Raw genomic sequence first — 14213 nt, 5'->3', positions numbered from 1 at the left:
AGCCAGGAATGCAGTCCAGGTCCCCAGTGTGGGTGGGAGGAGCTCAGTTAACTGAGCTATCTCGCTGCCTCCCAGGGTCTGCATTAGCAGCAAACTGGAGTCAGAGTCGGATGTTGAACTCCACTGTGAGGGGCAGTCCCAGGAAGCTAGGCTCAGCAAGCGGTGGAACAGGTACTCTACTGTGGGATATGGGCATCTTCTTTTTTTATTTTAAAGATTTATTTTTATTTATTTGAAAAAGTTACAGAGAGAGGTAGAGAAAGAGAGAGAGGTCTTCCATATGCTGGTTTACTACCCAGATGGCCACAACAGCCAGAGCTGCACCGATCTGAAGCCAGGAGCTTCTTCCAGGTCTCCCATGCAGGTGCAGGGGCCCAAGGACTTGGGCCGTCTTCTACTGCTTTCCCAGGCCATAGCAGAGAGCTGGATCGGAAGAGGAGCAGCTGGGACTAGAACTGGTGCCCATATGGGATGCTGACACTTCAGACCAGGGCTTTAACCCACTGCGCCACAGCACATGCCCCATGGGCATCTTAACCACCTGACAAAATGCCCACCCCTAGGCAGCATCTTAATGCTTCACCAAATATTTGAGGAAAACTAACATTAAAAGAGTGGCGGGAGCCTGTGTTGGGGCATAGCAGGTTAAGCTACTGCCTGCCGTGCTGGTATTCCATATGGGTGCTGGTTCCAGTCCGGGCTGTTCTACGTCTAATCCAACTCACTGCTAATGCACCTGGGAAGGCAGAGGGAGATGGTCCGAGTGCTTGGGCCCCTGCCACCCACATAGGAGACCTGCATGGAGTTCCTGGCTCCTAACTTCAGCCTGGTCCATCTCTGGCTATTGTGGCCATTTGGGGAGTGAACCAGCAGATGGAAGAGCTCTGTCTCTCTTCATCCCTCTCTGTCAATCTGCCTCTAATTAAATAAATCTAAAAAGAAAGAAAATAACAAACAGGAAGTAGAAACAAAGTGGGGAGCAGAAGAAAATTTACAAATAAGAAAAAGATCCTCAGAAAAGAGAAGGTATAGCATCCATGAAAGTAGAGCAAGGGGCTATGAGCAGAAAATAAGAAAGAACACTTGGAAATAAAAGAATTCGGACTAATCGCAATGATAGATTTAGTGAAGAAAACCATCAGATAAAGTCAAATCTCCCAGAGAGAACAAAAACTCAGAAGAGATAGAACATGGAAGAAGCAAGTTGAAGAGACTGAGCTTAGAGGCCCTCCACCTACATAATTGGGGGTGGGGAGGAGGGAGCACACCTAGGACTGAAGAGGAGGTTATGAGAAACGACGCAAGGCGTTTTCTCGGCTCTGAAAGAACTACGTTTCCAGATCCCGAGGCCTGTCAGTGCCTGTCCTAATGAACACAAAGAAATTCACGCCCTGCAACTTCAGAAAACCTAGAGTAAGAAGCCTCCAGAGAGGAGACCTCCGAGGGCCCTGGGGTATCCGAAGCTGGGGGAGTTGGAAGTTCGAGGTGTTGAGCCTTGCCATCGGTCAGGAACCAGGACAAGTTCAGGCATGTCTGTACTCAGGGCCTCCTGTTAGAGGCTCCTGGCGGATGTACACCGTGCAACGATGGGTGACACCAAGAGATGGGGAACTGTGGGGTTCTAGAAGCAGGGGAAGGAAGCCAGGCCAGCGAGTGGCCAGCGAGATGGCCCTGGGGAGAGCAAAGCCCTGAGTGACAGGTGCCTGGCTCTGTGTGTGTGTCTAGGGTTAGCTACTCGTCTGTCAGAGTCATCATGAGTTAGTGGATGGCACGCAGGAAACCAAGCAAACATGAAAAAGCAAAGGCACTGACTCCAAGGAGAAGGAAAAGGTATACAAGAAAAAACTGCTTTGGACCCATGGGCTTGGCCTTGTGGGTGGAGACTGGTTCCAGCAACGTCCTCAGTAGGATGTGCACTGAGCCAGGGCAAACCCACAGCATCCCCAACACTTAGACCAGTGTCCTCGCCAGGGCCGGCAGCCCCATTTGTTGAGAGAGTGCGAGTGCCGGTCTATGGGAACTCTGCCCCTTGGTTTCCCGGCCACCCTGTCTAGCTTCCCTGGGGCTAAGCAGTCTTGTAGGGGAGATGGTGGGGCCTCAGTAGTACAAGGCCACAGGGGTGGGCACACGGAAGGAAGCCTCTGGGAGGTAGGGCAGCCATCCTGGAGTGGAACTTCATCCCTGGTTGTTCACACCCCCTTCAGTGCCGCGAGGATATGTGATTGACTAAATGACGGGCTCGCGGGGGGCGGGGTGCTAGCCTTGACGTGGGGAGAAGGTGAGGAGGGAGGGCTGGGTCCCATGGTGAGGAGGAAAAAGCTCCCGGAACCGAGCGGTGCCTTGGAGAACACGGCTGCTAAGGGATTCTCCAGTGCCTGCCGCAGAGGTAGGATGATCCACTGGGGCCTGTCTTATTCCCTGACCTGCAGGATAAAGGTTGTTCGGTGTAGACTGGTTTGGGCTTTGTTTTTTGTTTGTTTGTTTGTTTGTTTGTTTTGCTTGAAAGTGGAAAGAAAGCAAGGAGCAAGTTCAGTTCCCTAGAGAAGCCTTTGGCTGGGCAGTCGGCCCCAGGGAAGGCTGCTGTGTGACTGCAGGCCCCTGGAGATGCAAGGAACCCCTTGAAGGTCACAGGCGCCTGAGCAGACTGACGCGAGAGCCCTGTGCGCAGAGATCTCGTCTCCTCACTTCCTGTCAGGGTGACCTTCGGCACCTCAGTTTCCCCACAGTACACGTATTCCAGGGGTGTCGTGAGGCTTACAGGCCACGGCGTACACAGAACAGGGGCCGCACACTGGCCGCCCGCAGGCCAGCTGTCCCAGTGTGTTTGTTGAGGCTCCCACTGTCTCCTTTCATGGAGTTTGTTGCTGGTATTTAAGAAAAATTTTCACCCAAAAAGTCTGACCCCGAAGTGCTCTGTAAAAATACCATGAGGCAACCTTGAGTGACAGTTTGTTAATAGCGATTGGCTGGGCAGAGAAGCACCACCCCCTTTGCTCTCTGCCTGGCCCCCGGAGGGGTATCTGTCCATAGAACCTATCCATGGGAATGGGAGAAGGAGACTTCTGGAAGAAGGGTCAGCATGACTGGGAGCACCAGGAATGGGGGCTGTGTCTCCTCGCGTGATGAAGAGGGCAGGCCTCCGGTTAGAATGAGTAACACACGTGCACGCAGAGGCTCGCCCATTCCCAGGTGGTCCCGGCACCCACCCCTGCTGGCACACGGAGTCTCAGTTACTTATCTGTGTGGCTTTTTCCCAGCTAGGACGTGAGCTTCTCGAGGGTGGTAGCCCCACCCTATGTACTTTCTAACCATAAGGCCTGTGCAGTGTCTCCATGGCACAGCTCAAGCGCTAAGTCAGCGTGCGTAGCCAGTGTGATTTAATTAAGCACCACTTCAGTTACTTTTCCTGCACAGGTGGAAGGGTTGGCTGCAGTTTACAGGGGGTTTTGCCTTGAGCCTTGTCATTCTGGTTTGCAGATTAACATAAAACCTTCCTTCTAGGCATTGTGGGGTAGCAAAGGCTTAAGTGATAAATAAAGATGATGCATCACGTCATGTAAATTTGCAGGTGTGCCTGGATACACACGAATTTGCTTGAAAATTCCTGAAACAAAGAGTTTGGGTTTAGGCACCTTCCAAATGCATATTTCACTGTGTGAAGAGATGCAGTGCTCGGTTTTGCACAAAGCTAAAAAACCTTGGTCTTGAAAACAAGCACCCTGAGCTGATCTGTTTTGCAAATCGGGATTCTTCCCTGCAAGTGTTACCAGTCATCCTGTGTTTATTAAATTGTGTAGAGAAGGAAGGCAGGGAAATAGATGTGAACGTGACAGTCCCGCAGAAGCACAGTAGAATCAGGCAGTGCAGAACTGCGTTGATCACAGGTGGGAGTGACTGACGGGCATCGTGCTCCTGCAGCCTGAGGCCTGCGGCTGTCATTTGTAGACTCTCCCGTTCGGTGACAAGGAGAGTCCTGCACCGAGGTGTGCGTGGCAGACGGTGAGGTGTCCGCACTCCCCTGGTGATGACGTGGAGTTCTACCTTGCTGTGAGGATGGCTGGGGCCGGGCTGTTGTCTGCGTCGCCAGAAGGAATTCAAGGATGTAACTTAGATGAAAGGCAGCAAGGAAGCAAGATTTAAAGAGTGATTTACATTCAAGGTGGGCGTAACAGGAAGGAGTGTGGGCGTGCTCACAGGACAGCTGCACTGCACCAGGTCAGGGTCCATCCCTTTATTTGACCTAGAGGCATACAGAGTGTGTCTGGGGCAGGGTTAGGGTATAGCCTTTTCTAGAAATCGCCGAAGCGTCATGGCGTCAGGTGCCTGATGGGAGTGGGAGTGTCGGCCATGGTCATTTTAGTATAATGAGCAGAAGGTTAGCACAGGGATGCAGCCAGTAGCCGTATCGGATGCTTTTAGCCAGTGCCAGTTCTAGCAGCAAACACTGCAGAAGTTGCATTGTTTTTTGCCACATGGACGGGGTGGAGGGTTTGCATGCCGCAGGTGGGGCTACAGCCCAGGGGAGGCTTCAGGGAGGTGCTGGTGGTGTCAGCTCCTCCTTGCCAACATCACCGTGACTCTTCAAAAATAAGCAAGTTCAACAAAATCTCAGGACACCAGATGTTTGAAAATCCACTTTATTCCTAAATACTGCTAATGAGCAATCTGAAAATGAAATTTGGAGGACAATTCTGTTCCCCGTAACTTAAGAATAAATTTAACGAAAGAAGAACAAAATGTATACCTTGAAAACCGCAGAACGTGGTGAGTAGAAATTTACAATTGAAGTCAATGGAAAACATCCCATGTTCCCAGGTTGAAAGGCTTAACATCATGAGGATGGTAATTCTCCCCCAAATTAATCTGATTCCACACAGTCCATTTCAGAATCTCAAGCTGAGTCCTTTCTGGAAGCAGTCAGACTGTTTCTAAATTAAAATTCATAAGGAAAATCATAAGGGACCCGGAAAGGTAAAACAATCCTGAAAAAGAATACACCAGAAGAACTCACACTTCTCACTTTCACAGCTCACTGCAGCAGACATGGGGAGCCTTTTTCTGCCACGGGCCATTTGGGTAGTTATGACATCATTTGCCAGCCATTCAAAATTATCAGCTTTGTTAAAATTAGCTTGCTGTAGATTTATTGAATTTCGAGTTCTGCCTGTGGTTGCCTTGGCGGGGCCAGACCAAATGGTCTTGCCGGCCGCAAACGGCTTGTGGGCTCACTGTTCCCCAACCCCGCACTGTAAAGTCACAGTAAGCAGAACAGTGCGGTCTAGCTCAAGGACAGACATGTAGATCAGTGGAGTAGAATCGAGAGTCCAGAAATCAACCCATTGGTCTGTAGTCAGCTCATTTCCACAGGGTGGCAAGGTCATTTCCTGGAGAAAGAGTGACGGCTCACAAAGGGCCATTCAGATTCTGTACGGAGTCGCTGGTAGCCTTTGATGTGGATTTTATCAGGCCCAGAACCTCAGCCCACAGTGCCCCTGGAAAGATTAACTGGGAAGCTAAGGGAGTGGCGTGATTGAGGAAGGTCTCAGTGCTGCTTCTGTAAATCAGAGCCTCTGCGAGAACCCACAGGCAGGATTGCAGGCCTTAAGGTTCATCCGTCTCTCCCAAAGCCGATATCCCGGTGTTAGACTTCAGTCGAGATGTTTTCGGGAACTCACAGCCCTGATCAAACAAACTAATATCCAGTCTACCCTTAGAGCCATATGGATTGCAGTCTACCTTTGCCATTCCAAAGGAAGCAGGCTGGCCAATCAAAGGAAGGCCACATGTACTGTGGACCAACCAGAGGCCCACACACAAGCAGATCCCACCGTGCCTCCCCAGCTTGGAACTCTAAGATTCACTGCCTTGACTCCCGTGGGGAACCCAAGTGTTGAGCCTTGGCTGCCTGACTCTGTGCTGTGTGTTATGCAATAAATGTCTCCTTTTTTCCAATCACCCGATGCCCATGATTGGTTTACTGCACTCTGGGTGTGCAGGCCCAGTTTGGGGGGTTCTTTGGCAACCCCTCAGCTAGTTTTGGGGTAATTCTGTAACAGTTCCACTTTACAGGCAAGTCCAGAATAGGGACATGTGAAAGGAATTAGTGATTGCTATTTGTTTTTATAGATTTATTTATTTATTTGAAAGAGTTACACAGAGAGAGAAGGAGAGGCGGAGAGAGAAGTTTTCCATCTGCTGGTTCACTCCCCAGTTGGCCGCAATGGCCAGAGCTGTGCTGATCCGGAGCCAGGAGCTTCTTCCAGGTCTCCCACGCAGGTGCAGGGGCGCAAGGACTTGGTCCATTTTCTGCTGTTTTCCCAGGCCACAGCAGAGAGCTGGATCAGAAGTGGAGCAGCCGGGATTCGAATTGGCACCCATGTGGGATGCCGGCTCTGCAGGTGGCGGCTTTACCCACTACGCCACAGCGCTGGCCCCGATTGCTAGTTCAAGGGTAGAGGACTGACAGTTAAATGGGTTGGAGTAATGAAAAGGTTCTAAAAGGGACAGGTGAGGAATGCAGCCTGAGAATGCACTAAGAGCCATTGCCATGTACACCTTAAATGGGTAAATTCAATAAGACTGTTAAATTTTTAAGTAAAAACAAAGTGAAGAACAGGGTGCAGTAAATTACAGTCATTAAAATGGCAAAAGGGGACATTTGTAAAGCTGTAATAGGATTAAAGTGTACAAGCTGAGAAAAAAGAGAAATGAGTCATATTATGAATGACTACAGTGAAATGAAATAAAATGTAAAGACTTATACCACTTTGAAGCCAAAGAAACTGAAAATCAAACAAGAAGGATAAAAGGTGAAACAAACATAAAAGGAATAGGGAAAAATGATCAGAAGTTTTAAAAGCCTCTCAAAGTAGTGGTGATAGTGGGAAATGGTTAAAACAATTAAAATTAGCATAATTTCTTTAAGTTAAAAGTGACAAAAGTGGCATTAGCTTTAAAAAAAAAGTAATTACTGTAAGTAATTAAATGAGTAAAAGAAACAAGAACATTTTAATACCATTTTTAAAAAGTAAAAGAAAGGTAAGAACTGGAACTCAGGAAGAGTAACATTCCCCTCCTGCAGTGGAGAGGCCTGAGACGGCTCTCCCAAGGATGCCCGGGCACCCGGGAAGCGCTCTGTCAGGAACTGGGCTTTTCCTTCCTCTTCCTTAATCCTGCTTCTGTAGGTAGGAGGGTGTGCCTAATTAGCTATTCAGATGGGGTGGGGTTTGGGTGGGGCTTGTACTGCTCACTTCCCTGGCCCTTTGAGAATCTCAGGAGCATCCATGGTAACTCTGCAGGGGCTGGAGCACACCTGCCGTCATCTCTAGGGAAGGTGTCATGGGGTCTGGTGCGTGGTGGGGAATGGGTGTGGATCAGCAGGTAGGGGGCGGGGGCTGTGCAGTGTGCGGCCACAGCGCAGGTGCTGCTGGCAGGCTCTTAGTGCCTCGCTGCTTACTGAGCTACCTCCTTGCTTGCCTCAGTGGGAGCTATCACCTCTCAGCAGGAAAACGTGCTTGGCCAAACTGCTTTGGAAAGCTCCTGCTGGGGGCAGGTGGGAGGCCAGAAGGGACTGGGAAGAATCCCCGGGGATCAGACTGGGACAGGAGGGACCTTTCTAGGATGTGGCCTGCTGATGGCTTAGGGGGATTGAGAAGTGGTGCTTCCTGAGACAGGAGGAGCCAAAGGCAAGTGCAGGCCCTTGTGGGCACATGGATGTCCATCCAGGGTGACAGGTCTGGCAGCAGAGGTGTGGTCGGCTGCTGTTACCTTCTTAGATAGCACCTGACTCCGAGCCCTTGAGAAAGGTCCGCTACGGTCCTTGGGGTCAGTCGCTAACTCGGCCCCCGGATTTGGAGGGGTGATGATGCACAGGGTGTCTCCTGGTGACACTGAAATGCTAGACCAAAAACGTTCAGACTCGTACGGGTCCCTAAACCTTCACAAGCCCCCGTGTGGATTATTGTCAGCACCCTTCTTTGCTCAGGTGATTAGGAAGAAAACCGTAGATTCTTGCTGTCAGACATCCCCAAAACTGGTTGGCGGGGTTGGCTTAGAACCGCAAAACTGGGTCCACTTGCCTACCGCAAAGTGAGGCAATGCCTGGCAGGGGGGTGGTGGGAAAAGATGTTTATTGCAAGGTGCAGGGCAAGGAGTCGGCTGCCAGTGCACAGTCTGGGGGAGTCAAGGCAGTTGGGTGTTGCCATTCAAAGCTGGGTTGAGCCCTGTGTGGTAGGCTTGGGTGTGGGCCTCTGGTAGCTCCCAGTGCGCTTGGCCTGCCTTCCATTGGTCAGCGACGAGGGCCAGCTTTCCTTTGAGACGGCAAAGGTGGACTCCAGTCTGTCTGGGTCTAAGAATCACTTGGGGACTACTTTCTGAATTGTGACTTCCTGTGAAAACTCTCAGAATAGAGGTTAGCATTGCCATGCTTACTGTAGGGGCAATCACAAAGTTACCATAAGTGGTACATTTGTTGCCCAGTGGAAGTCTTTATAGGTGTCCTGTATATAAGACGATGGGACATAATTGCTTAAAAGAGGAAGGGACAAGGTGAGATAATGGCAGATTCTTCTGTTCTACTGTGTTCCATCTCGGGCGGGCAAGGGAGTGGGGATAGAAAGCCCATCAAGACCCTGTGGCAGACCCTGTGGCAGGCCCTGCGCTGCATGTTCTCTGTTTTACTCTAATCCTTCTACCAGCCCAGCCTGCCGGTTATTCTTTTCTCTCACTGCTCAGAAGGCAGAGGCACAGTTCAGTAGCCTAAGGCTGCAGAGAGGGTGGAGTGTGTGTCTGGAGCCTGGCAGCTGTCCACACCCTGTGCTGCCTCCCTGGGACACTGGGCGGAACTCCTGAGAAAGGGGGAGTCAGGCAGGGGAGTGCCTGGGGTCTGAGCGAGGCTGAGGACAGCTCCCAGGGGCCTGAGAGTCAGCAGGTATGGCCTCCCTTCAGCCTCCATCCCACTGGCCCGTTGTCCTCATCCACCACAGTGACAGCTGCCAGTCAGGCCTGAACATCAAGCCTACAAAATAAAAATACGGTGGCCTTTGCATGGCACGCACAACTTCCGCTGTCTGCCTTTCTCCTCGTTCTTCTCTCTCCTCCCCTCTGCCCCACCACCCACTTCCCAAGAGGCCTGGCCGTTTCCACCTCTGAGCCTTTGCTCAGACTGTTCCTCCTGCCCAGAATGCCTATCTGTTTCTGTCTCAATTGCCCGATCTTACATGTCCTTTAATACCCCACCCAGATGTCGTCTCCCTGCTCACCCTTCCCCTGCCTGGCCCCAGCCTGTCTCTTTGTCCTTTCCAAGCTCTATGCATGCAGGAAATAAGACCCTGCAGTTCTACCTTCTTGCCTGCTTTTATTTGGCCACGGTTATACAGCCAGCAAAGACTGGTAGAAGCAGGTGCACACCACACACTGACCCTGGAGTCCGGGCTTTTAACTTGGGTGTTGCCCTCCTCCATTATTCCAGTGCCACCCTCACTTCTGGGCTCCCGGCCTCTGGTCAGGTCTCTGTGCAGTCATCTAAAGCAGTCACCTCCTCCAGATTGTCCCTGGAGCACGTGTAGGCATTTCCCAGACTGTCAGAATGATTCCCAGCACCGACCAGCCGAGCCCTGGGTCGGTGTGTGTGTCTGTGTGTCTGTGTGTGTCTGTGTGTGTCAGGGCAGGGAAAAGGGGATGACTGTCTGCATTCTGGGGCATCTGCCTAGCTCACCAGTCAGACCTTGCCTCTACCTGTGACCCTGGAGTCCCTCTGTTCTCATCTGGCCCTGGTTCTTCCCCGGGCTACTCACACCCTTTGGCTAGGCACCCCGATGCGCATGCTCGCTGGGAATGTGAGAAGCGCTGGCTGCTGGGTCCCCTTCACAGCCACACTGGCTTTTCCTGGATGCTGAGCAGTGCTTTCTGGCAGAAACTGAAATTGAAGGTAGCCTCGCCAGGTGACCTCACCTGCAAGACCCAAGCCCGACCCCACGACCCCTCAGAACCTCATCTTTTTCCCAAAATGGCGGTCATGGCACAGTTTGTATGATAGGTAAAATTGGTTTTAAAATCACCTTGCATGATGCCTGGTTCTTCCTGGGCGCTCGGTAAGGATTTGCTGCATCCCCTCTCCCCCTCTGCACCTTCGGAGTGTCTGGATGTATCCCGCTCTGCCATTGTCTTGCCAAAAGCCCCAGGTGTCTGTGAGCATGCGTGGTGGCTGGCTGCCCCCTCCAACCTTAACTTGTGTGGGGACCAGGCAGGCCCCAATTCCACCCAGGGCCTTCCTTGTAGTGGCGGGGCAGCTCAGAGTGACAGGCCCATGAGCCAGACGAGAATGGTTCACCATGAAAATGGAAAACCCAAGGCTGGTACAACTCTGGACAGTGGGGAAGGATGAGAGGGCTGTGAAACTCCCTGAGCATGGCCCTGTGGACTCAGGACGTGTGGGTGGCACTGTTCTTCCTTTACCTGCTTTGTCTCTCCGGGTGCCCCCTGCAGCCCCACGAGGCTGGATGCCATCACTAGCTCCAGTTTGCAGGCAAGATGGTGGAGGCTGCTGGAGGTCCCCCAGCCTGCCCAAGCTCCCTGACAGAGGCAGGGCTCACACCCCAATCCGTGAACTGTGCTCTGCTGCCATGGATGCCAAACGACGAGGCCCCAGGAGAGAGCTCCATGGTCAGCGTGACAAGACAGACACAGCCTGGGAAGTCAAACAGGGCTTGCTTGTCTGACGGAAACAGCAGCACATCAGAGCCACACAGCACGTGGCCTTAAAAGCTCAGCAGCTGCCCCGTGGGTGCAGCACTCCAGGCCTCCCAGAATCAGCACACCTCACTGGGCCCAGTGTAGATGTGCGTGAGCAGACCCACCTGCAGCTCTCTTCTGCGTGGCGTGCTCCTTGTCAGTCCTGGGCTGAGGTGAAGGCTGGCAACAGCTCGTAGCTCTCAGCTGTCACCCTCAGCCACCTTTGTCTTCCTGAACCCCATGCTCTGAAGCAGAGCAGGAATGAGGTCCCACTCCTGTCCAGGAGCCAGGCCACTGTGACTACTGTCCAGCAAGGGGCTTGGCCTACAGAAAGATGGGACCGATTCCATGCTAGGTGTGGTGAGCTCATAGTGGCTGAGAAGCTTGTCTGGAGGCAGAGAGCCTGGGCTTAAATCCTAGTTCTGCCGCCTTGAGCCGTCCTCTTACCACTCTGGGCCTCAGCTTCCACTTCTGTAAAAATGGAGCCTAGAGGGTCCTGCCTGCCGCAGGCTTGTGAGAGGTTAAGTTGTGCACTGCGCTGGTATGGTGCCTGGCCCACAGCAGGTACTCGGTTCCTCCCTGCCCACACCTTCTCTCTGAGCCCCTAATATTTGTCATTATCAGCCTGTTTACTGACCGGAAAGTGAAGGGTGTTACACTCAGGGACTCCCAGGGCCCCTGGAATAGGAGGCTGCAGAGCTGGGCTGAGAACCCTGCCTGCCTGCCCCCGGAGCCCAGTTTATCCCTGCACCCCCTGAGACACCCACCCCGGCTGTCAGTAGAGGAGGCTGTGGCGCCCTTCCAGGATGGCAGTGATGGCAGATGCCAGGGCCTGCCGTAGGGTGCGGGCAACTTGGCTCCCTTACCGTGAGAAGAGCAGGAGCCGCCAGCCACGCTGCTCCGCTTCCCCCCATGTTTCCTTTGGGGCTGTGTCCTTTCCTGGCTCATCAGCCCCCCAAGGAAGGAATGATGCTGGGTGCGGGCTGCACCTCCCAGGTCTGCCCCCCATCCACCCAACCCCCCTGTGCCGTCTTATACTACTGTTCAGGCAGAGGCTGGAGCCCCTGGCCTCTGAGCCACTCGGCTGTCCCCAGTGCCCTTGCCCTCCTGGAACCAGGGTGCGCCTCATCAAAGGTTTAGACCTGAGGCTGCAGAGCCACACAGCCTGGTAAACCCCAGCCCCTCACCGTCTCAGGGATGTGGGTTTGGCAGATCCACTGCTCCTAGGTGTCACGTTCACCCCGTGGACGATGGGCATGATAGCGCCTCCCTAGGGTTGTGGGATGGTCATCGTGGGTCATAGAGAGCTGGGGCAGTGCCCAGGACCTGGTTCACGCTGACGAGTGGTCCGAGTATTGTTATCAGGAGCAGTCGGTCGCCCCTGTGAGTGCCATGGTAGGGACAAGGGGTTGGGAGGGGTTTGACCAGAGGAAGAGCCAATGGGGCATGGCTGGGTGGGTGGTGGTCAGTGCCTGCTGGCTGTGCTGGCCACCAGCTGTTGGAGGTGCCTCCCCATGGATGTCTCTGGCAGGGGACCCAATCCCAGGTACCCAAGAGCCCCTTCATCCCCGTGGCCCCCTTCCTGGTTGCTTGAGGCTCCCATCCAGAGAGAGAAATGGCAGGAGAGGGTGAGACAGGGCCTGGGCCAAAGGGCAAAGCTTGGGGAAGGGAAAGCAGGAGGACCAGGCAAGAATGGCGGAAATGAAGGCTCCCTGAGCTTTGTGTTTCTTCCGCCAAAAACTGGGGACGGGAGACTTCCTGTCTTTGTGAGCAGGGAAGCATTCCGTGCCAAGCTGATGCCCGAGGCCATCGTCCCCACTCTCCTGTGAACCCTTTGCCCTGGGCCAGCCCTCCCAGAGGTCTCCGAAGGTGGCCTTGATGTTCAGTACCCTGAACTACTTTACTGCTTGCCAAGAGGGGTTGGGTTACAGGGCCCAGTCTCAGTGCCCCATCCTTGGAGTAGCATCCCTGTGTGTACACATCAGTCTGCTGACTAAGGCTGGTGGGGAAACTGCCTGGGCTGTTGTAACAGTGCAATGCTGTGAAGGCAGGCGCTAGTCCCAGAGAGCAGGGTGCTTGTCCCTGTGACTTCTGGTCGTCCCCCGTGGTGCTCTCTTTGTGTTATTCAACCGGGCTCAGGCCACAAGGTGCTAGAACGGACCCATCACTGCTGGAGGTAGCCTGCACGTCCCCTTGAGTCTGAGAATCCATTTGCACCTTGGGATCGCTGTGAAGTCCCCTTGAAACGTCCTATAAGCGTACAGGTGCCCTGTCCTCTCCTGCCTCACCTTACCGACAGCAGGTATCAGCCTAAGACGAGGCAGGTGGCTTTCATTCTCTCGGCAAACACTGCCCGTGTGTGGGCTGTGTGTGGATTACTGCGGAGGCCTTGTGAAGGGACTGACAGTTTCCTGTCGCTGTGGAACCTGTCTCCAGCGGGAAGGGGTTGCTGTGTGCTTAGCAGGACCAACGCAGCACCTAAGTCCTTCCCCTCTGCTTTTCTTGGTTCCTGCATTCCATTCCAAACGGAAAGTGGTTTTGCGCTGTCAAGGGTCAGGTCTTGTCCCCTCAAATGTGCAGCTTTGAAACACTCCGGCCGTGACAGTGTGGGTGACCTTCCTGGGCGGGGGGTTGGGGGGGTGTCTCTGTGTCTGCACAAGTCTCTGCGGTGACAAGTGAGCACCTGTCACCTCGCCCCGCACAGCCCCGTCCTGACTCAGGGCCGGGGAACTTGTGTTCCTAGGGACTGACGTCATGGTCCGCTGCCTTAAGCTGATGAAAGAGTTCAAGCGGAAGATGGACGACGACCAGGACGATGACGAGGACGAGGAGGTCATCTCCAAGGCGGTGCCGCCGGTGGACATCGTGTACGAGCGGGACATGCTCACGCAGACCTACGAGCTCAGTGAGTCCTGCCCGCCTGCCAGCTCCCTGCCAGAGACCCGAGGTGCCTGTCCGTGCACTCAGAGGGCTGTGCTCCGAGTGTGACTTGTCGAGACACGCCGGGCTTCCCTTGGAGGGTTTAGGCCTTTGCTCCAGGTTGGAACCCATGCTCTGCTGCTAGGATGAATGACGTTGGTGAGATCTCTGAGCCTCACTTTGCTTATCTGTAAAATGGGGAGAGAGGTGGGAGTAGATTAACTGGGGCCATGGGCCCATGCAACCATGGAGGAGGCTGAGAAGTCCCAGAGAGACTGTCTGTAGGCTGAGACCCTGGGAAACCACCGTGTGGCTCAGGCCAACTCTAAAGGCCTCAGAACCAGGGGAGTCAACTCAAGACCAGGAACCCGGAGTTCTGATGTCCAAGGGCAGAGCCCTCGTCCCAGCTCCAGGAGAGAGGGAGGCTGTGTCTTTCCTCTGGGTTTGCTCCCTGTGGGCCCCAGCTGCTTGGATGGCACTGTCCACAGCGAGAGCGGATCTTCCTCCACTCAGGCCTCCGATTCACAGCCCAGTGTCCTGCAGATGCACCGAGACGCTGGGTA

General features: G+C 53.6%; 1 protein-coding gene across 1 annotated transcript in view; it reads left to right on the top strand.

The window, feature by feature from the left end:
* LOC133755553 (general transcription factor 3C polypeptide 1-like) overlaps positions 1-14213 on the top strand; it is a gene marked incomplete at its 3' end in the record, with an annotated part of 48891 nt that overhangs the window by 16544 nt on the left and 18134 nt on the right. The window contains exon 7 of the mRNA XM_062185631.1: positions 13475-13636. Within this exon, the coding sequence (XP_062041615.1) occupies positions 13475-13636 (162 nt within the window). The remainder of the gene's footprint in view (positions 1-13474; positions 13637-14213) is intronic.

The sequence above is a fragment of the Lepus europaeus genome, unplaced genomic scaffold (assembly GCF_033115175.1).
Source record: "Lepus europaeus isolate LE1 unplaced genomic scaffold, mLepTim1.pri SCAFFOLD_555, whole genome shotgun sequence".
Lineage (NCBI taxonomy): Eukaryota > Metazoa > Chordata > Mammalia > Lagomorpha > Leporidae > Lepus > Lepus europaeus.
The sequence above is the reverse complement of the archived record's forward strand: the minus strand, read 5'-3'. Positions and strand labels throughout refer to the sequence as shown.